The sequence below is a fragment of the Diabrotica virgifera genome, chromosome 1 (assembly GCF_917563875.1).
Source record: "Diabrotica virgifera virgifera chromosome 1, PGI_DIABVI_V3a".
Classification (NCBI taxonomy): domain Eukaryota; kingdom Metazoa; phylum Arthropoda; class Insecta; order Coleoptera; family Chrysomelidae; genus Diabrotica; species Diabrotica virgifera.
The window spans coordinates 225,504,335-225,526,863 of record NC_065443.1 but is presented as its reverse complement, the minus strand read 5'-3'; the positions used below and the strand labels follow the sequence as shown (position 1 = coordinate 225,526,863).

The following is a 22,529-nucleotide window of genomic DNA, read 5'->3' as shown; positions in this document are numbered from 1 at the left end:
TCATCCGCCTTCGCTTAGATATTTCAATATTATAAATAGATTATAAAATACTGAGATAAATACCTTTTGCTTACCAGGTACATACCAACCCAATCTGTTTGACAAAAGAACCGTTGGGTAGAGGTAAATAGTAAGACGAACAAAGGGGCCACCGAGCTAGCGGAAATTTCCTTTAACAATAAATTTTAAATTCAAATCCAAGAAGTTACATTGCAGTAAAAATTCAAGGAAGTCTGTACTTTATAGAAAATCAAAAAGATTGGCTAGAATGCAATTATGTACTTATACAGAGTGTTTGGTAAAGAATAGGCCATAGATTAACCTTAGATTTCGGAGGGTAAAATAGGTCGATTTAAGTTAACTTAAATTAGTACTAAAGTTGATAATAACCGAAATACAAGGTGTCAAATTTAAACTTTTATTTTATTTATTCTTGAATATTTCCTAACAAGCATGGGATAATATCACGAAATTTGGTAAGCGGGGGTTTTTTGGGACAAGAAATCTAAATTCAACACCAAAAATGATGTATTGCCCAGGAAATAATCAAGAATAAAATAAAAGTTTAAATTTGACACCCTGTATTTCGGTTATTATCATCTTTCGTACTAAAGTAAGTTAGCTTAAATCGACCTATTTTAAGCTCAGTAATCCAAGGTTAAGCTAGGGCCCATTCTTTACCAAACACCCATAAGATTGAAAAATGTATGAAAAATATACCAGAAAGCATAAGAAATATATCAAAGAGCATGAAAAAATATGTAAATGTAATAAAAAACGTAAATAATACCAATGTTTGGATACCAGTTGTCCTGGCTGGTGGTTTTGTCCACCATTCTCGGCGAGTTTGTCCTCTAGGCCATCAGGAATCGATAGGCTATGTCCAGACGGTGGTAGCAGCAGAGTCTGAATGCTTCCTCTTTGGCGTTCACTTACCAAGAAGTGACTGGCTGCAACGTGGAGCTCCAGTAGCTGTCTGGGGTTGATGGCTCCGAAAACTTCTCATCTGATCGAGGAATCAGGAACATAGACTGTTTCGGCACTTCAGAAAATCTCCAGGAGCAGGAATCCTCAGGGTGGTAGATTAAAATGTTGTGCGCCTATGTCAAAGGGGCACATAATAATCCATTGGATGGACTTATGCATTGATGCTCTAAATGGCCCGATGAGGCGGTCGGACTCTGTGTTATGTTGTGAAACAGCGTCTTCATAGTTTTACGTAATATATAGTATATGTATAAGTATATTACACTTTAATTCGTATATAATATAATTTCTTACATTATGAAAATCAGTGGTTAATGAATAAAACTCTACGCGGAGCCCTAACGACGACAACGACTGAGAGATCAACTCTCCAACTTCGAACTGATACTGATATCGGTGGGTGAATCGAAAATCTATCGCCTATCGTTATAGTTTTGTCAACAGAGGAACCAAGTAGTGGGGGTGATTTTCAGACGTCCACAAAAAGTCCGTATTTCGTCCAGTACGGACGTCCAAAGGACGTTCGTATTTATTCCACCATCGGACGTCCGAAGGACGTACATATTTAGTCCACCGTATTCATATTTATTCCACCCGAAGTACGTCTAACGTCGGACGTCCAAAGGACATCCATTTATAGTCCATAGACATTAGGACTAAGACTGGACCTATTTTGAGCACGTATATTCAACTTCAAAAAGATGCTCTTAAGATTCATTTGTAGTACGGATACATTGATAAAAATTATATTTTTGCTTACTAGAATTAATTAGCAAACTTATGTGATCTTGGTAACTAGAATAATAAAACATTGTAACAAATAATTTACAAATAAGATTTTCACACTTTACAAAAAAAAACAAAAACATGTTTAGAATATTAAACTGTGCAATTTTGAATTAAATATAATTATCTTTTCGATGTAAACTATTTTATTGACATAAAATATTTTATTGAATTATTTTGCTATTTTATCCCGTAATTCGTATAATATGTCCAATATAGACGATCAGCAAACGTCCGTATTTCGTCCAGTACGGACGTCCAAAGGACGTTCATATTTATTCCACCCGAAGGACGTCCAACATCGGACGTCCGAAGGACGTACATATTTAGTCCACCGAAGGACGTCCAACGTTGGACGTCCGAAGGACGTACATATTTAGTCCACCGAAGGACGTCCAACGCCGGACGTCCAAAGAACGTCCATTTATAGTCCATGGACGTTAGGACCAAAAATGGACCTATTTTGGACGTCGTGTGCTATTTGGGAAGCGTTCATAAAACGTCCGTATTTCGTCCAGTATATGGACGTCCAAAGGACGTTCATATTTATTCCATCCGAAGGACGTCCAACGTCGGACGTCCAAAGGACGTCCATTTTTATTCCGTCCGAAGGACGTCCAACGTCGGACGTCCAAAGGACGTCCATATTTATTCCTTCCGAAGGACGTCCAAAATCGGACGTCCAAAGGACGTCCATTTTTATTCCGTCCGAAGGACGTCCAAAGTCGGACGTCCAAAGGACGTCCATATTTATTCCTTCCGAAGGACGTCCAACGTGGGACGTCCAAAGGACGTCCATTTATAGTCCATGGACGTTAGGACCAAAAATGGACCTATTTTGGACGTCCATTGGACGTCGTGTGCTATTAGGGATGTAACATAATTCGTTATTCCGGTGCACGCCTCAATTGTGTACTAATCATAAATAACAATTATAGGTTTGCAATTTTGTAAATTGAATTGAATATATCATTGGCATTTTTATATTGCTTAAAAGTGCTATAAATGGTACTTATTGCCAAACTTACAGAGGATGATTAAGACAATGTGCCGCTGTTATTACGGTGTCCTTATTTATTAGTGACCCTGCGCAGAAGTGACCAATAAGAGGAAACTGAAGGGAGACCATCCAAGGATGTCGTTCTATAATAGTCTTTTTTCCTCCAAAAATTCTAAAGTGACCATTTGAACCTACAAAAATATTATTGACAAACAAATGTTAATTGAAGGGTACAGGAATAGAACAAGGGATGTTCATTTTTGCCAAAATCGTGATTACTAGTGCATCCGTTGAAAATTCCTTTTACCTTGTTTGTGTAAAATATCAGTATGATATAACAGGTAACGTCTGTACAATTTTTTTCCATAATCGTCAATACGATGATTACAATTACAATCTGGCCATAAATGACCACTGAGCAAATTTAAGTTATAGAAAAAAACAGTACTTATATCAAAAATGAATAACCATTTTCAATTTCGTTGCAACACGAAACTACAGACGTATTATATTCTAGTTCAACCAGAGAGTGCAGCAAGCACCTCTACCGGTTTCGAAACTTATTAGTCTCTCATCAGGAGGTACATATGTTGCTCTCTCTGACCCATACCAGGACAAACCCCGGCGTGCAGTTACGGATCGCAACGAACGTAAGGGCAGGGATGCCCTAGCGGCAACTGCTAGCAAAAGACTAAGTTTTCAATGTAATAGCACATAAAATAATATTAAAAATATTACTCTACATCCCACCAGATTGAAAACAATGGGAAACTTCTCTGGTTACACCTCCGAGGCTTCTAAAATTTGCAAGTCATAACGGATGCTGAGACTAAAGAAGATGAGGAAATTTTACAATTTATATTTTTTATATACTTTTCTTTCATTTTGTTCGTTCCATAGAAGGAACATTTACAATAATAATTTAAAAAATGCGAGATTACAAAAGGATTTCAAATAGATTATTTAAAATATTAAAAAAAAGTTATAAACAAGTGCTCCGAATATAAAATTGACAATTTTTCTTAGAATTATATCAATAGCTCTTAAGAAAATTAAAAGAGAACTCCATAGGTAAGTCAAAAACTTCTAACAAAAAAAAAAAAAAAAAATAAAGAACTAATTTATTGCCCCCTCAACTTCCGACAAAGTAGTCTTTAGGTTAAGTTATTATAGTTTTTGACTTCAGTTGTTGATTACTGTCCTACAGCTGTTAGGTAAACTTATGATCAGATTGTTAATGTCGTGCTGTGGTATTCTGTCTCACTCCATTCAAAGGCACTCAAACAGTTGCTGTCTTCTACGCAATATTTTGTTGTAATATGCATCTTCCTAATATGTCTCATATAATATGCTCAATTGATTTTAAATCTGGAGATTGTGCAGGCTATGGTAAAACTTCAATTTCATTATCTTCTAGAAAATGTTCGTACGACCCTGGCGGTATGAGGACGCGCATTGTCGTCCATTGCTTGAAATTGGGGACCAGCTTGTTTTACAAAGGATACAACCATTATACTGCTGCCTTGCTGTCTAAGAAACTTCTACACGGCGGGTCGATGATTCAGCATTGCGAGATCGTCTTCAAATTTTTATCCGTCTTGTATCTGGTGCAAATTCAAACTGGGACTCAGCTATGAACAAAGTAGTAGCCCACTCACGTCTAAACTAATTTACGTGTTTTTGTGCCCTCTGTAGCCGATTAAACATTCTCACAGATCTTCGAGCATTTAACCCTACTTCAAACCTACTTCATATAGTCTATTTCTAATGGTTTGGCCACTTAAAAACACCTGATGGGTCTCTTGCAGCCGCTTTTGTAATTATGATGCAGTTACAGTGCGATCTCGTCGTGTAATAATAAAACGGACTCGCTCGAACCTAATAAAACGGTCTTCAAACTGGTTGGTTATCATTGTACGGCCTATCTGACATTTACTAACATCACAAGTTTCTTGAAACCTTAACCAAAAACTATTATTGACATTTCTGTTTGCTTGGAGGAACTCAGCAACGCCTCTTTGACTTCTGCGAGCTTAGCGTACGTTCAGAGTGGACGAGCAAAGAGCAAAGAGCAAAGAGCAAAGAGCAAAGAGCAACGAGCAAAGAGCAAAGAGCAAAAAGTGCACGTTCAGAGTGGACGAGCAAAGAGCAAAGAGCAAAGAGCAAAGAAGTGCTAATAGCGGGTAGTTACGCTAGACGAGAGTTTAGTTCTTTTCCACTAGGCAGTATGGATAGGAGCGGTAGGATATTTGCTCTTTACTCTCACAGTAGTCCATGTAGTGAGACCGCTCCCGTCTGAAAAAATTTCCGATTCGGTCTCTTTGTGGATTCCTATTTAAAAATATTTAAAAATTTCCTTTAAACAAATCTGAAGGGTGCCGTGCGGAATTTTTGGGCAGAAATTGTTTAAACAATTTTTTTTAAACAAATACAAAAGATCACGTTTTTTGATCTGGAACATATATTTTTAATTGGAAAGAAATCCTTTGTAAAAGGTATAAAAATTTTTTTATTAAAAATCCCTTAAAAGGGCTACATCACAACAAAACGTTTTCGATTTTTATAAAAAATCATCATCAGTGTTCGATAAACTGGATGCTAGCTGAGCCACAAAAGAAAAATATCTGGGTAAAAAACTGGGTTTGTTTTGTGGCTCAGCTAGCATCCAGTTTATCGAACACTGATGATGATTTTTTACAAAAATCGAAAACGTTTTGTTGTGATGTAGCCCTTTTAAGGGATTTTTAATAAAAAAAATTTTATACCTTTTACAAAGGATTTCTTTCCAATTTTGTGATTGATGGTATACAGCCAACTACAGGAAAACTTTTTCTTTTCCTTGTGGATTTTATATATTTTTAAGTTTTGTGGGTCATTCTAAACAACAAAGGTATCTTGTAAATGTTCTCGAAAATTGATAGTTTTCGAGTTATAGGCAATTTAAAATCTAAAAAATGCGAAAATACGCATTTTCGAGGCCTAAAAACTCATATTTAAATCAGCATTTTTGAGGTTGCCAGATACTTAAATTGAAGTTTAAACATTGAGCCTCAAGACTCTGAAGAGTGATCGCGTCTAACCTTAATTTATACCGTTGTTTTTTAATTGTTAAATATGCGTGTTTATCCGATTTTTTGCCGGTGTGGCGCGCTCTATTTCAAAAACCTCCTATTTTCCTCCGAAAATTATTTTTTCTAGATTGTTTGGGATTTTCTAAATAAAATAAGTTTCTTGACATTTTTCTCAAAAGTTAACAGTTTTAAAGTTATAAGCGATTTAAAATCCAAAAATGAGTTTTTTATTAACTTATAACTTTAAAACTATTAACTTTTGAGAAAAATGTCAAGAAACTTATTCTATTTAGAATATCCCAAAAAATCTAGAAAAAATAATTTTCGGAGGAAATAGGAGATTTTTGAAATAGAGCGCGCCACACCGGCAAAAAAATCTGATAAACACGCATATTTAACAATTAAAAAACAACGGTATAAATTAAGGTTAGACGCGATCACTCTTCAGAATCGAAGCTGAATGTTTAATCATCAATTTAAGTATCTGGTAACCTCAAAAATACTAATTGAAATATGAATTTTTAAGCCTCGAAAATGCGTATTTTCGCATTTTTCAGATTTTAAATCGCCTATAACTCGAACACTATTAATTTTTGGGAAAAATTACAAGATACCTTTTTTGTTTAGAATAACCCAAAAACCCTAAAAATATATAATAATAAAAATGCGAACTGAATAAAAATGGTATACATTTTTATTTTATAGTCGTATTACTCCGTAGAGTAAGTGCACACCTACATTGGATCCGATTTTCTCCGATCAGATCAGATCAGATCAGATCCGATCCGATCCGACAGGCGGTGCCTACATAGGGCTTTTCATTCACAGTCATTTGTTTCGAGCTTCTGTCATGTGTCACATAATAATAATTTATCTACGTCATACGTTATTGGTATATAAACAATACAAACCAAAGACGTATGGCGTAGATATATCAATATTATGTGACACATGACAGAAGCTCGAAACAAATGACAGTCGATGAAAAGCCCTATTGGATCCGTCTTTCTCCGATCAGATCAGATCCGATCAGACCGGTTTTCCGGCGAGGGTGCCTACATTGGTTCAGTAATCTTCCGACCACCGACAATAAGTTGCGATGAAGTGTTGAGATGATGACATTGAATATATTTAAACATGTTAGCTTGCAACCCCCAACTTGCAACCCCCAACTTGCAACCCCCAACTTGCAACCAACTTGCAACCAGTTTGCAACCAGTTTGCAACCAGTTTGCAACCAGTTTGCAACCAACTTGCAACCAGTTTGCAATCAGTTTGCAACCAACTTGCAACCAATTTGCAACCAACTTGCAACCAATTTGCAACTAAAATTGCAACTCAACTTGCAACCAATCGGAATGAAACCAAACACTTCTCGATGAGAATAGGAGAAGCTACTCCCGACGTCGGCCGATATCGGATCTGATCTGATCTGATCGGATCGGAGAAAAACGGATCCAATGTAGGCACTCCCATTTAATACTATGGGTTTATTTTTTATTCCGACGTCGGCCGACGTCGGATCTGATCTGATCTGATCGGATCGGAGAAAAACGGATCCGATGTAGGCACCCCCATTTAATACTATGGGTTTATTTTCTATTCCGACGTCGGCCGACGTCGGATCTGATCTGATCGGAGAAAATCGGATCCAATGTAGGTGCGGCCTAACTAGGTGCATTTTTCCGTTGGAACTTTACCAGCTGCAGACGGGGGATGTGAATTGCATAGTGTAGAATTCCTTCCCTCTCGTCTTCACTGCAGCATCCATTTGACTTGCAAATTGTAGAAGTCTTGGAGGTGTCACCAGGAAAGTGTACCAATAAGTTTTCAATTTAAAAATCTTTTAGTAATATTTTTAATATTTTCAATATTAATAATTTACTATTAGGATTGAAAACTACTTCGTCTAAAAATATATGTTCCGGAGAAAAAAAACGTGATCTTTTGTATTTGTTTAAAAATAGTTATTTATGAAACAGTTCGTGAAGTATGCTTTTTGCGAACGCACGCGATATTTAGAGCACGAGCGACAGCGGAGCGAGTGCTATACATCGCGTAAGTTCGCAAAAAGTACTTCATGCACAGTTTCATACAATATTTTCTCTACTCTACCATAAACAAATAAAAAAACTGTAACTCTTCGTCACTGGAATTCATTTCTATTCTACAATTTTTAGAACTTTGACATTTAAAAATTCTAACTTCTTTCAAACCACAAAACTGTAAAAACTTTTGTCGTAATTTATTGCTCATTATGTCATCACCATGACAACGCCAAAGTTAAGGATATTTGATTATATGAAAGTGTGTTAAAAACAGTGCGAAAAAGTAAGTCCCATTTAAAATACATTGTTACTTCACGCTCACTTTAAACACTTCACGCACTGCTATCTATAATGACAGTTTTCACAAACTAAAAACTTACACACAATATAACATAGAGTGGATAAAATTGTTTAAACAATTTCTGCCCAAAAATTCCGCCCGGTGCTCTTCAGATTTGTTTAAAGGGGACATTTTTGAATAGGATTTGACAAAGAAACCGAATCAAAAATTTTTTCAGACGGGAGCGGTCTCACTACATGGACCAAAGAAATCAAACTTGTTTGGTTTCGCCGCTTTGCTCTTTGCTAGCACTCTGTGCACCTCCGTTTGCCAGTATGAGTTTGATTTCTCCGCTTTGCTCTTTGCTCTTTGCTCTTTGCTCTTTGCTCGTCCACTCTGAACGTACGCTAAAGGACAAGGACACACCAGGCGGCGCACGTCGATTCGACGTCGAGGCAGCGTAAAACACATGGCGCGGTGTAACAGCGGCAGCTATGCTGTGATTTAAAGTATTTGTATTTCGTTGTTGCCAAATTTAGTCGCGTGTTGGCTGCTGTACGACACGATGTCTGAAAGTTATGACGATTTGTCTTTTGTAATAAATACAAGTTTACTTTATCTTAGATTAAAGAAAAAAAGAAACGCAGATATTGGATACATCCTCTCATAAAGGGACGAAAGTATAAGGGATTTTTTACACGTTATATAATGAAATTAATATAATAAAGGCCCAGAGAAGTTTTTTAATTTTACAAGAATGTCTAAAAAATCTTTTCAGGAGTTATTAGTAAGTATAAAGAGTAATGTTCAAGAAATAACACCGTTATGGTTATGAGGGAAAGCATATCACATAGGAAAAACTGTTTATAACGCTAAGAGGCTGCCAACCCATTAATTGGGAAATAGTGATGTTTCACAAATTATTATTAAAAAAAAATATTCAAAATAAAGTCAAAGTACGTATCGAGAAAGACGAAAACCAGAATATACAAAACCGTAATAAGAGCAACAGTCACCTACGGATGTGAGACATGGGTGCTAAATAAAACAGAAGAAGAAATTATAGAGAGTTGAGAACGGAACGTACTTAGAGCTATTTTCAGGGGAAAGAAGAAAGAATACAGATACAGAAGACGGCTGGAATAAAAGCACCAATCAAGAATTAAGGATGCTTTACAAGGGACCAAGTATAATAAGATACACAAAGTCATCAAGAATCAGGTGGGCAGGTCATGTCGAGGGGATGGATAAGGAAAGAATGTCAAAGATGGTACTGCTAAGAAGACCAGTTGGGACTAAAGGACGAGGTAGACCAAGAAAAAGACTGCAAGAAAGTTTCAGGAATATAATAGTATCAATGGAAATTATACACTGGAAAGGGAAGGCGAAAAATAGGAGAATCATAGTTCAGCAATGTTTACACAATATACATCAAATAAAAGTATATAATAAGTTAGTAGTATAGACTGTATTATGTAAAATTGTAAATACAAGGCCTGTAGAGCATAATAAATAAGGTAAAATAACTGCGTTTATTATCTTTATTTTTATGGAGTCAATAATTTTATTTTTATTAAAGTCAATCCTTCTGACAAATAACTCAAGTCAAGTCAAACTGGTCAATGGTTACAGATTTGATAATTCTCTTTGACTGTTTGTGAAATTAGTTTCAAAGAGTTTGAAAAATAATTTATTTAGTAGATTACTTTTTTTCCAGATAAAAATGTACCTAATTAAGTCGCCCTTTAAGCTATAAGATAAAAAAAATAAAAATACGATGAGTCCCATATAAAAATAATTTGATATGGGAGTAAAGAATTCAAGTAAAAATATGGTTCGAGTCTGTAATTTCCATCATTAAACAAGATTTGGCAACACCCACAACAAGAAACGCCAAAGAACCGCTCAATCGTCTGTGATGCACCACGATACACGCATTTATGATATGCCGTCGAAGTCATAAAACCGATTGGCGGTGGATGGGACCCAGGATATGTCGATAGAAAGTCACAGCGGGGGTTCAGTCGACGTACGCCGCCCCGTCTGTGTTACCTCTAAAGCATCCCGATAGCAGGCCACTGAGTTTCGCGATTTAAATGATGTCTCTCCATTATTGGCTATTGAAAACCTAAATAAAAATCTACATAGACATCAAACATCACGTACCTACCGATAAAAAAATATTATTACTTTTTATCTTATAGTCCAAAAAGGCATATTGAAGTTTTGTTTAATTTTTATTAAGATTACCGTCCAATTTGGTATAAAATCGACAAATAAGAAAAAAGATTTAAAACATAAAATTTTTGAATTTGCAGCTAACTTTGATTTAAAGCTATTAATATTGGTGTCCCCTAGATTATTTTGACATGTCTATTATCAATAAAATAATTATGACAATATAATAATAAAGTTATTGATCCGAAATAATATTAAATATTTGGCTTTTAATAATTTTGTTTTACCTGCATTAACGACGTTGTTTCTCAGGAAAAAAGTACAAACCAATAATGTAATTTTCCACTTCAGATTCATGATTATACTAAAGTATCTACCAAATTATATTTTCAAAACCGTATTAAACTAACTATAATAGTGGGCTGAAATTCATTTTACATTATAATATGATCCATAACTGTCGACATCGTGTTTATTGTTGGCGATAAGAAACCCATCCAATAAAATAATATCTAATTATCTTTTTTACAAATATAAAATTATTTTTGTTAATGATATACACCCAGGTGCAAAAATTCGATCTAAGGCATATTTCCAATTTATTGTTAGTATTAAAACTTATTATCTGGCATATACAGTGAGGACCTAAAGTAACGAATATATTTATTATTAGTTAAATAAACAAAATTAGCAGAAATCCCCAAAAAAAAGGACGATTTTTATTTCTACGATATTTTGACATACATATATCATACTAGTGACATCATCCATCTGGGCGTGATGACGGTAATCGACGATTTTTTTAAATAAGTTTTGGGGTCACGTGATAGCTCATTTGAAACATATTCGATTCTTTATTCAGTAATATAAATATGAACATAAATATTTATACAGGGTGTCCAAAAATTTTTTTTAAATTAAATTAACTGCGACAAAAACAAGAATCTATATAATTTATTTAACTCAAACTACGTTTTACTGTTGTCAGAAAACAGAAAACTAATGTTTATTTTACAAATAAATATTGTTTTCTGCTTAAATTCAATGTTATAGCTGCCACCCACCTGCCTCTTGACAGTTTGAACATTTCATTTAAGTGAAAATCAATGTTTATTTGTCAAATAAACATTTTTTCTTATTTTCTGATGACAGTAAAACGTATTATGAATTAAATAAATTACATACATTCTTCTTTTTGTCTCAATCAAATTAAATTTTTGGATACTCTGTATATATAATTATGTTAATGTTTATATTACTGAATTCGCCATGTGCAAGTACTTGGAGGGGATACGAGAAACGATCGTGCGCGATTAGCGGAAAAATCTTGCAACTTTCTTAAATAATTCATATTGTCAATTAAAATTGTCAAATTGACTTATATTTCATACCTACTGTCATTGAAGAAGAAAAATTATATATCTATTGCTCCACAATATTGATATGATATCCAATTATTATATAAAATTAAATTTAATTATTTGTATTCTGCTTCTAGTACTGCATTTTAATAAGTAATTGCATTTACTACATGCATTTGTTTACCTTTTAATAACATAACCTCAATTTTATTTTTCTGCTTATATTTTTTTGGGCTATGGCCTTGACAATTATCCAGCAACCACGACTAATATAATTGGCCAATATAATTAAAAGTGCTAAAAATGTTGCTCAGCTATGAAACCAGGTGTTGCTTTTCCGAACTTGCACGGTCCCAATAGAAAATTGAGTACCCTCTCAAACGAGCTATGACGTGACCCCTATTTGCATTTAAAAAAATTATCCATTACGTCAACACGCCCAGATGGATGAAGTCACTAGTATGATATATAATATATGTAAGAATATCGTAATTTAAAAATAAAAATCAACCTGTTTTGGGGATTTCTAATAATGTTGTTTATTTAGCTAATAATGAATTTATTCGTCACTTTAGGACCTCACTGTATAAATTTCGAATACACTAATAAAAATAAAGAAGAGCTAGATACAAATAATCAGATATATAGAAGAAAATCGGAAGAAAAATCAAATATCACGATTCTTTAAAGCAGTTTCAAAGGAAACTTACTTGAAAACAAACAACAGCGGACAGATTTTTACTGACGACAGGAAAACCTGAAAACCTGAAATAAATATGTCTATCAACGGTTAAGGGGGTAGGCGCAAAATTTTAGCTCCAATGCTTTTTAAATACATTCACTTTTTCGAATCCGGAAAAAACTAATAAATATTTTTGAAAAATTTAAACGCAGAATAAAAGATTACGTTATTACCGAGGGGCGAAAGTCACTGAAAACTTCTATGTTTATTTTAATAAATTGCACGGTTAAAAAAAGGCGAAAATTTAGTGTGATTTTTAATTTCAAATACATATCGCATTCAAAGGAAACTTTTAGTTTACTCTAAGGGACTTTAGACCCTCGGTGAAAGTGTAATCTTTCATTCTTTTGCGTTTAAATTTTTCAAAAATATGTATTTATTAGTTTTTTTGGATTCGAAAAAAAATAATGCATTTAAAAAGTATTGGAGCCAAAATTTTGCACCTATGTCCTTTCTGATTCTACGAAGGCCTTTCCTATTCGAATTTTTGTTTCTTCCGTGCTATTTTTATGCATCCAAGTGGAACTTAATTATCTTGTTTATTTAGATAAACAATAAGTAAGAGCGAGAATAGAGGTAGACCAACAAGCATTATTAAAATGAAAAGCTTATTTTGTAACAGTAGCATTAATATTAGCCTTAGGTGTCGTTTTCTGCATTGCTATGTATGGTCAATACTTTTGTATGGAGCGGAGGCCTAAACATTTAACATATAGCCCAGTAAATGAACGGGAAATTCGGCGATACCGTGTAATTATCAGGGGCAACTCCGAATTGCATGAAAATTTGGATTTACGTTCTACTTACCCTCCACTTCAAAGTTGAAATTGTGCCGTTGGTTGCTTTTACTTGGGGGGTGACAGTCACCCCTTCTATGGGGTAAAAAAACATACGTTCAAGATAAGACCGGAAATTGATAAATTGACTGATTTTAAGCAACTTTTGTTCTATAGAGCTTTTTACGTAAGTCAATACTTTTCGAGTTATTTGCCATTGAAAATGTTGATTTTTCGACAAAAAAACTACGTTTTCAGACGGTTTTTCGCAAATAACTCAAAAAGTAAATATTTTATCGAAAAAAATATTCTTAAGAAAAGTGTAGCTTATAAAAAACCCAAAAAGATGGTGTATCAGTAAAGTCTGTCAATCAAATAAAAACAAAGTTGTAGCTCATGAAAAATACGTTCTTATTCGTCTAATTCCAAATCGAATATTTCAAGGTGAAATCACCGAAAAATTAAGCACTTCTCGGGAAAAACCACTTTAAACTTTTTTAAAGTGTTTATAAAAAGATTTGTTTTAATTGTTAACAAAAATTTTAGCATTAAAAATAAGCGAGTTACGCTTAAAATAAAGTTGGCCCTCTTTTTTTTTAAATCATGAAAATATCTCCGTGTTTAGCTCCCCAAATGAAATTAATCGCTACCGCTTTACAAACAATTTACTTACCTATCTATTTTTTATATGATTTGTCAGTCTCACCGGTTTAAAGTGTTTATTTTTGAAAGAGTTATAATTGAGAAAGCTTGAATGGGTCACTAATCACGAGTGTATGCAAATTTTGAACAGCCATATCTTAACCAATTTTTGTCTTACGGAGAAACAAAATGAAACTAACATACTTATAATAGCAAAACCTATATTTTTTTACTCTTCAAGATTTTTCCTATCACTAATACTTTTTAAGTTAATTTGAAAAAATGAAATTTTTCCAAAGTTTTTAGAAATTTTTTTTTTAATATAAAACCAAATGTTTTCAAAAATAAGCACTTCAAACCAATCAAACTTACAGATCATATAAACAATACACATACAGTTAAAATAGATGGTAAAGCCAAACGATTAATTTCATTTAGGGTGCTAAATAGAGGGAGGTTTTCACGATTTTTTTTACCAAAAATAAAGGGCCAACTTTTTTTTTCAGTGTAACTCGTTTATTTTTGATGCTGTAAACTTGTGTAAAAAACAAATAATAAGCTTTTTTCGATACTTTAAAAATGTTAATAGGTTTTCCCGAAAACGCTTCTTTCTTCGGTGATTTCGCGTTGAATTTTTCGATTTGGAATTAGACGAATAAGAACGTATTTTTCATGAGCTACAACTTTGCTTCTACTCAATTTGTAGACTTTAATGTTACACCATTTTTTTTTCGTTTTTTTTATAGGCTACATTTTTGCTAAATATATTTTTTTCGATAAAATATTTACTTTTTGAGTTATTTGAAAAAAACTGTCTGAAAATGTAGTTTTTTTGTCGAAAAATCATTTTAAATCATTTTAAATCGCGAATTACTCGAAAAGTATTGACTTACGTAAAAAAATTTATAGAACAAAAGGTGCTTAAAATAAGTCAATTTATCTTAAGTTCGTGTAACTAATGGTTCGTCGCAAGAATCTGCGTCTCAAATTTTTACCAGTAAGGACGCGGTGCTCAAATCATTTGATCTCTGCTCGAAAACGACGATAACCGATGGAGCGTGTGCGTTGTGTGCGTCGAAAATTCTTGCGTCCGCTTTATGCGACGAACACGTCCACACTAGCACAAGTTAATATCAATTAACATACTATGTTTACTATGCATACTATGTTTACTATGCATACTATGTTTACTATGTTTAACATAGTACATAGGTTTAATTAAATTTAAGGAAGCAAATTTTTCTTTTTACAAAAGTACTTTTTATTCAAATAACTACTTTTATAATAACTTGTTGTCAAAAGCCTGATGACTTTTTTAAATTCACTCTTATATCCATACTTATTGAAGTAGATAACAAAAAAACCTAAAAATACATCTTTCTTGGTTTAATCTTGTGAAGGTGTAGTATTGATAAAGAGTATAAAAGGAAAGTATTTGGAATAATCCGCTAACTACTATTTTGAATTACTTATCTGTTTAGTTACAGTACTAGGAGCTTGTGTTATTGCTTTGGTCAACCAAGGAAAGTCCTAAGAATAACCATACATTATTTAAATCTTCCACTAACCGTTCCATTAATTCTTTGGAATGATGAGGTGTTGGAGCTAGTCTCAATTGTTCTTCTCCCTTAGCCACTGTAGGGTAGTTAATAGCTTGAATATAGTGCCCTTTTTCTTTGAGTAAAATATCACAAATGGCACTACATTTAATAGGATTTTTTATTTTTATGGGGATCATATGGCTTGAAGTAGGTTCAACGGGAAAACCTTTATCTATTAATAAGTTTCTCAAATACTTGACGTTGCTTTGATGTTGCTGTCTTAAATTTGCTCCTTCTTGCGAGGATAAAATGTCAATAGATTTAAGAGCACCAACAACAACCGCTGGAGGTAGTGCAGTAGTGAATATAAAGCCTGGTGCGTATGATCTTACCATATCAACTAGAGCAGTAGTGCTTGCTATATAGCCACCCATAGTACCAAACGCTTTGCCTAGTGTACCTGATATGATGTCCATTTTGTGCATAACACCATATCTTTCTCCAATTCCTGCACCGTGTTCACCGTACAAACCAACAGCGTGTACTTCATCGACAAAAGTAAGCGCACCGTATTTGTGTGAAATATCACAAAATTCCTCCAATGGAACCACATCTCCAGACATTGAGTGTACAGTTTCAAATACTACTATTTTAGGAATACTTCGATCCACACTTTCAAGCAAATGTTTTAAATGTACCGGATCATTGTGCCTAAATATATGCTTTGGTACCCTGCTGTTAATAATCCCACGGATCATCGATGAGTGGTTTCCAGAATCAGAAAAGATTTGACATTTTGGTAAGGCTTGAGCTATAGTGCACAAAGTAGAATCATTAGCAACAAAGCAAGATGTAAACAGTAAAGCAGAGTCTTTGTTATGCAGCTGGGCAAGCCGATGTTCCAGCTGTTCATGAAGAAGTGAATTTCCCGAAATATTTCGAGTACCTCCAGCTCCAGTTCCGTAAAGTTCCAGAGCTTCTCTGGCAGCTGCTTTAACTTCAGGATGGGACGACATTCCTAAATAGTCATTGGAACACCAAACGATTATCTCAGCGTGTTTATAGGAGTATTCTATGGCTGTGGGAAACTCACCTGGCCCTGCCAGTCGATTTATGGTTTTAAATACTCTGTAGGAATGTTCCTTCTTTTTCTTAATTATTTGCTGATTGAAGAAATGATCGTAGTCAAAAAAATCGTCGTCATTCTTAGCAGCTGTTGATAATATTCTGGATATAACAGGACAATGTTTACTATATAACTGCAGTAGAAGTACGGCATACGTTTGGACGTATGCTGTATTCAATTTTGAGAGAAATGGACAAGGCATTGTTTAGCAGATATGCAACAATTATTAGATTTCTAATTTAAATTGAAGCAAAAGAAACCGTACAAAAACCTTATTAAATACTATTAGACATTTAAAAACAGCCTTCAACAAAGTTTTTTTTTAATCTGAAGGATGTCAAACTGAATATGATAGTTTGTCGTTGTCAATCATAATTTACAAATATGATAATTGTTGTGACTAAGGGCCGATTGTTCAATTGGAGATTATCTTCAGATTAAAAATAATCTTTAATTAAACTTAATATTGCATTGTTCAATGCCAGTTTAACACTTAACCATCTGTTAACCAGACATTATCTTAATCGCCCAAAAACGAAGGATTAACGATGTTAACTAGAGATTTGTAACCTTACTTTCTGGTTTTAAATTAACTGTCAAGAAAATTCCAGATTAGAACGATCATAGTTATTGCACTATAATATATATTGTGTTGTTATTGCTACTTTGCAGTCATAGGTAAGATTTGCACTAATAATCCATTATAATTTCGTATCTATAATAATAATTATATTCAAATTAAACTCATTTTTTATTATTAATTTGTTTCATTTGTATTGGTTTAGATCAGCGTTTCCCAACCGGTGGGTCGCGACCCACTAGTGGGTCGCGGGCAGATTTTAGGTGGGTCGCGGCTTGGCTCTTACGATAGCTGAGTAGCATACATTATATATCATAATGGGTGAGGGATGGGTCGCGAATATGAAAAACCATCAGAAGGTGGGTCGCCAGACATAAAAAGTTGGGAACCACTTTTAGATGTTTTAATAAATATTTGTAACTTTTTATTGTATTTTTTAATATACCTATTACATTTAAAAAATGAACATTAAATATCCTAAATTAACATTTACTATTTAGGTAAACATTTTCTCTTGACCGCTAATAAGTATAATCTTTTCTTTTCAATTTCCCATTCTTCCCTTTGAATCGCCATATATAAATCATGCTTTTCTTGCATATGCTGCAGTTTTAGTTGCTGCTCTTCAAGAAAACCTTCTGTCTGCAGTTCCACTAAATCGGCTTTGGCTAAAGCCCAGGTCACCCCAGGTTGAAATTTTTTTTGTTTTAATATTTTTATTATCATTTTTTAATTTCAACTCTAAGGACTTCGGCGTTTTGAGCTTTGCAGCATTATATTTTGACCAATTTGAACTGGTGGTGGGAGTTTATGGCATTAAAGTACTCTTCACTGACTCATTCGTGCTATTTTCACAACTTCCTTCTAAATTTACTGTGGGTTCAGTTTCTAAAAAAAATTATATACATATAATATTGCCCAAAATTAAAAATATATTGTACAGTACATAACTACTTTGAAGCTGAGTTTTTTCAGTGAATCAATCGAAAAATTAGTTTATGTAATATTATTTATATTACTTACTACCATCAACATATTCTATGAATTCTTCTTGAATATTTCCTTCTGTGGCAACATCATTAGCAAGATTGTGTTTGTCTGAGTCGGCGGCATAGCTCGAAACAAATCCAGTTACATCTCCTAACATTTCCTTGATTGTGTTGTCTGTATTGGAAATATCAATTTTTATTGATGGCCCCCTCCAATACATCTCAAATAACTTTTTCTTCTGCAAATTTTTTCTTAACATTTTTTTTCATGTTGTTGTATTTTGTTCTTAAACATAAACTTGTTTTTGAACAGCCCATTACACTAGAATATTCTTTGGCTATTTTTTCCCAGATTTTCATTTTCTCGGAATTTGTAACTGCATCACTTTTCTTATTCTCGAGAATATGTTTATATTTTTTAACGAAAAATATTAATATTTCTTCTTCACCAGCCGTAAAGTTCGCAGTTTTCTTTCTTTTAATATTATTTTCTTCCATTTCTTAAATTTAAATTTAAAACACGAAAATAGTCACTGACAGAGGGGCATCACTGCGTCAAAAGTCATTGACTTTTATATATATGAACACCATCGTTTATACCACAGAACACATTTTTCGGTACAATTTTCGTGATAAAATTTGTTCCAAGCCGTTAATTAATTAACTGGCAACATTGTCACCGCTTCATTGTTTAGGCTTAATAAATCCGAAAGTTAACCTGCATTGAACAACTTATTTAGAAATAATCTTTGAATTAAATTTAATCATGGTTTACTTAATCCATGAGTTAACCATTGATTGAACAACTGGCCCTTAATATATTTCAATAAAAGTATCGAAAAATGTTATATTTAACTGAAACCAACTAAATTAATAAGTTGAGTAAAATATCGTATTTATGCAAAAATACACTGACGTCGAACCTAAAAAATAGAGAATCTTTCTCGATTGCTTACGCGGTTTTCTGTTCGCAAATATTTGCCTCATACTTCAGAATGAAATAAGCCAACAAGTTGTGCAAAAACTGTCAAACTGATTATAGTACAGTGAATAAAGGTAAAACTCCGATTTCGGTAAACCTCTATCAATGTCCATGAAAATTTTAAATTTAGTATATTTTACTCTAAACTTCAAAAGTGAGATATGCCCGGCTTGTGCTTTTTGCACAGAAAATGAAGATTTGAGCATTCCGGCGTAAGTAATCTCCTTTAGTTAAATAAAATAAATCTATTTCAACATTTATATGCATAATTTATGATTTTAAATAATTTATCAACCCTTTTAGCAACCACCGCTTAATTAAAAGATAATAGAGAAAATCATTTTTTATATTTCTGAAATATGAAATTGCATATAAACAATTACTAGATATAATATACACAAACAGTTTGTTTAATATTTATGATGTACTTTTTAGTTTACTGTGAAATTTCAACCCTTAAAACCACCCTATTAAAGCAGAATGCTTGAAATCATTGGTTTCAAGAACTGCAGTCATGAAATCGGAGGATATAGGGGAGTGCATGAAGTTTTTTTTATTTCAATTAACCTGTCCATTGACACAAGGAACATTACAATAACAATAAATAATTCAGTTAAATTTACAGTACGTGGTATACTTTATAATGTTTAAGAAACTCTAACATTACACAATTTATTTTTAGAGTTTAAAATAGTACACAAATTTCCGTGGATGCCATATTTGGTCCGTCCTGCTGCGTAGTGGTTGCACTCCACAAGTAGGGGAGAGTTGGACAAAACCGGGTACCACTCCAAAAACCGTCTGTATCTTTTGCTATGTGAGAGTAGCAAATGTTTGCTGCAGATTGAAATATTCTCAAATGACTTAAGTTTGTTATGTCAATGTCAATTTTTAAAAATATGCTCAGATTTTTAATTTTTTCTATTTTTATGAAAATATTGCAAAATACCCGGTTTTGTCCAGCCGGTATGATAAAACCGGGTAGTAACTTAATTACCATGTAAAAAGACTAATGGACAGAAAATAAAATATTGATTAAAGGTATGTGAACAAACATCGAAAATCTATGAACATAAGTCACAAATAAAAACTTCATCTACATCATCATAGGCACTACAGGCGTCATAAGCCCATTTGGTACAAGACACACATTTTATCCAGCCTTCCTTCCATTATAATTTAAAAATAGTTAATTGTAATACAGACACGCATCGTCATTGTATATCTTCTTCCTCCAAACTCTCCAAAATTTTGTTTTTGGTGCAGCCCTTTTTACCACGCTTCTTATTTTTTTTCAGTTCATTTAGTTTTAATTTTTTTACGACTCAAGATTTTTAAAAAATTTTTCCTACTAGCTTTCTAACTAGCTTCTCCAATAAAAGAAGCCACATGTTGTAGTTAACTAAAAGCAAACAAACCACTGCAGAAACTGGAAGTAACAACAGGTCTGATTAAATCGGGTACCCGGTTTTGTCGATTTTCGGACTACCCGGTTTTGTCAAACTCATAAACGAGACATTAAATGTTATTTAAAATTTTAAGTTATGAAATAATATTCAAAATTTTTGGCCAAATTAAAGGTAATATACTAGGTTACATGTATTAAATTTTGAAATGGCCATTAGTTATTCATTAGAGGAGAAAACAGCTATAAACTTACCTTAAGAATCGAGTTTCCTGCATCAAAAAACAGGTGAGGTCTTACTGCTCCGGCACAGATTACTCAAATGAGGTAGAAATGAATACACACGACTGTTGGTGGTAAAGGGACACTAATTTTAACATTGTCTAATAGATAGCAGCAGACAGTTAGAAGAATTAAGGGGTACCCGGTTTTATCAACCTACCCGGTTTTGTCCAACTCTCCCCTAAGTGCAGTACACTTAGTCGAGTGTTGCAGTATTGGCAGTTTGGAGGTCCTTCAGGAATCATCAAGTATCCATGGGTTAGGCGGGTGTGCCCAATTCTGAGCCTTGTGATAAGGGTCTTTGGTTTCCTTTCCATTTTTACCAGTCTAGGTCCTAAAATGCTTGGCTGTATGGACTTTAATTGGGTAGTGCACTTGCTCCACTGATTTTGCCACATTGAGGTAGATAACTTTTTGATTTCAGTTGTTATGTCTTGAAACAACTGGATATTTTCATCTGTAAGATCAGAGCGACGTGCTTCCTTTGCTGCGTGGTCAGCATTCTCGTTTCCTTTGATACCAACATGTGAAGGATTCCATATAATCGAACCTGAAGTATTTGATTTCTCAAGTGCTGTACATTTTTCATGGATTTTAATAACTATTGGATCTGTTGTATAAATTTTTCTAATTGATTGTATGGATGATAATGAGTCTGTGCAGATTGCTAAATTTTTGGTACCCTGCATTGGAACCTCTAGAGCTTTGAGTATAGCGTAGAGTTCAGCTGTGAAAATACTAGTCATCTTGGGTAGTCTACACATGGCTAGTGTATTATTTGTGGAAGTAACAGCACATCCTACACTTTCTTCATCTTTAGATGCATCTGTGAACATTATGTTATCAAACTTGCCTCTATTAAATATATCGTTAAAAGTTTGTCTCATGAGTATCGTGGAGGTTTTCATTTTCTTATATTTTCACAAATTTACGTTAAAGGCAGGTAGTATTTTTAGCCAATGTGGAGTATTGGGCTGAATAATGGGGGAGGTGAGATTAAGGTCAATATTTTCTAAGAGTGGCAATAGGAACTGTAGAGGAATGGAGTTTTTGCTTATTGACAAAATCAAAGACGATAGAACTTTTTATAATTTCATTAACAAATGTATAAAAAGGGACATATCAAAAAGTTCTACTCCAAAAGTGGGTCCTTAATTTTTTAACAAATAAACTGCGAAATTAGTTGTTTTTTAAAATACCCACGAAAACATAAATCATAGTAAAAACTGACTTGACCATTGAAAAATTCAAACAATTTTACACAGAAACGTTATTCAAATATTTTTTTAAAATTAAATCTATAGCTTCTATAATTATTTATTTATAACGTTTTTTATTATAAAGTCACCCGTCTCACCAACATTGGCGCACTGTATGGTGCGGGAATTAGTGAATTAAGGGCTAGATTTTAGCCAGTTATTAGAAGAGTCTTTGCGGTCGCTGAAGACGAATACGCCATCAGAACCGACCACGGGAGCACCTGGTGCCAAGCAGTGGCGTCCAGTCAGGGTCGGCAGGGACGGCAGTGCCGACCCACACATTTATGGACACATTGTTGATTTTCTAAATATTTAATTTAATATGAGTTGATGATATTTGTTTCTGTAAAATAAAAAAAGATCTGTGAGATAATACAGACTAAATTTTATTCATTGTTTTTAAAAGAATTCGATCAATCCGATACGTTAAAAGTGATCCCTACGCGTAAGAAACTTTTTAATTAGATTTACGATTTACTTGTAAGAAGCGCTGT

General features: G+C 33.7%; 3 protein-coding genes across 3 annotated transcripts in view; 1 reads left to right on the top strand and 2 right to left on the bottom strand.

Moving 5' to 3' along the window:
- LOC126882624 (trypsin-7-like) overlaps nt 1-10,827 on the bottom strand; it is a 71,102-nt gene extending 60,275 nt beyond the window's left edge. The window contains exons 1-2 of the mRNA XM_050647601.1: nt 10,638-10,827; nt 2,802-2,964 (exon numbers count right to left, since the gene is read on the bottom strand). Coding sequence (XP_050503558.1) covers nt 2,802-2,964; nt 10,638-10,707 — 233 coding nt within the window. The 5' untranslated portion in view covers nt 10,708-10,827. The remainder of the gene's footprint in view (nt 1-2,801; nt 2,965-10,637) is intronic.
- The window catches only part of LOC126882601 (trypsin-1-like), a 189,234-nt gene that overhangs the window by 123,904 nt on the left and 42,801 nt on the right, over nt 1-22,529 (top strand). The window lies entirely within an intron of this gene.
- On the bottom strand, nt 15,249-16,856 carry LOC126882591 (5-aminolevulinate synthase, erythroid-specific, mitochondrial-like). Its single transcript, XM_050647567.1, has one exon. The coding sequence runs from the start codon at nt 16,738-16,740 to the stop codon at nt 15,361-15,363; it is 1,380 nt and encodes a 459-aa protein (XP_050503524.1). The 5' UTR covers nt 16,741-16,856; the 3' UTR covers nt 15,249-15,360.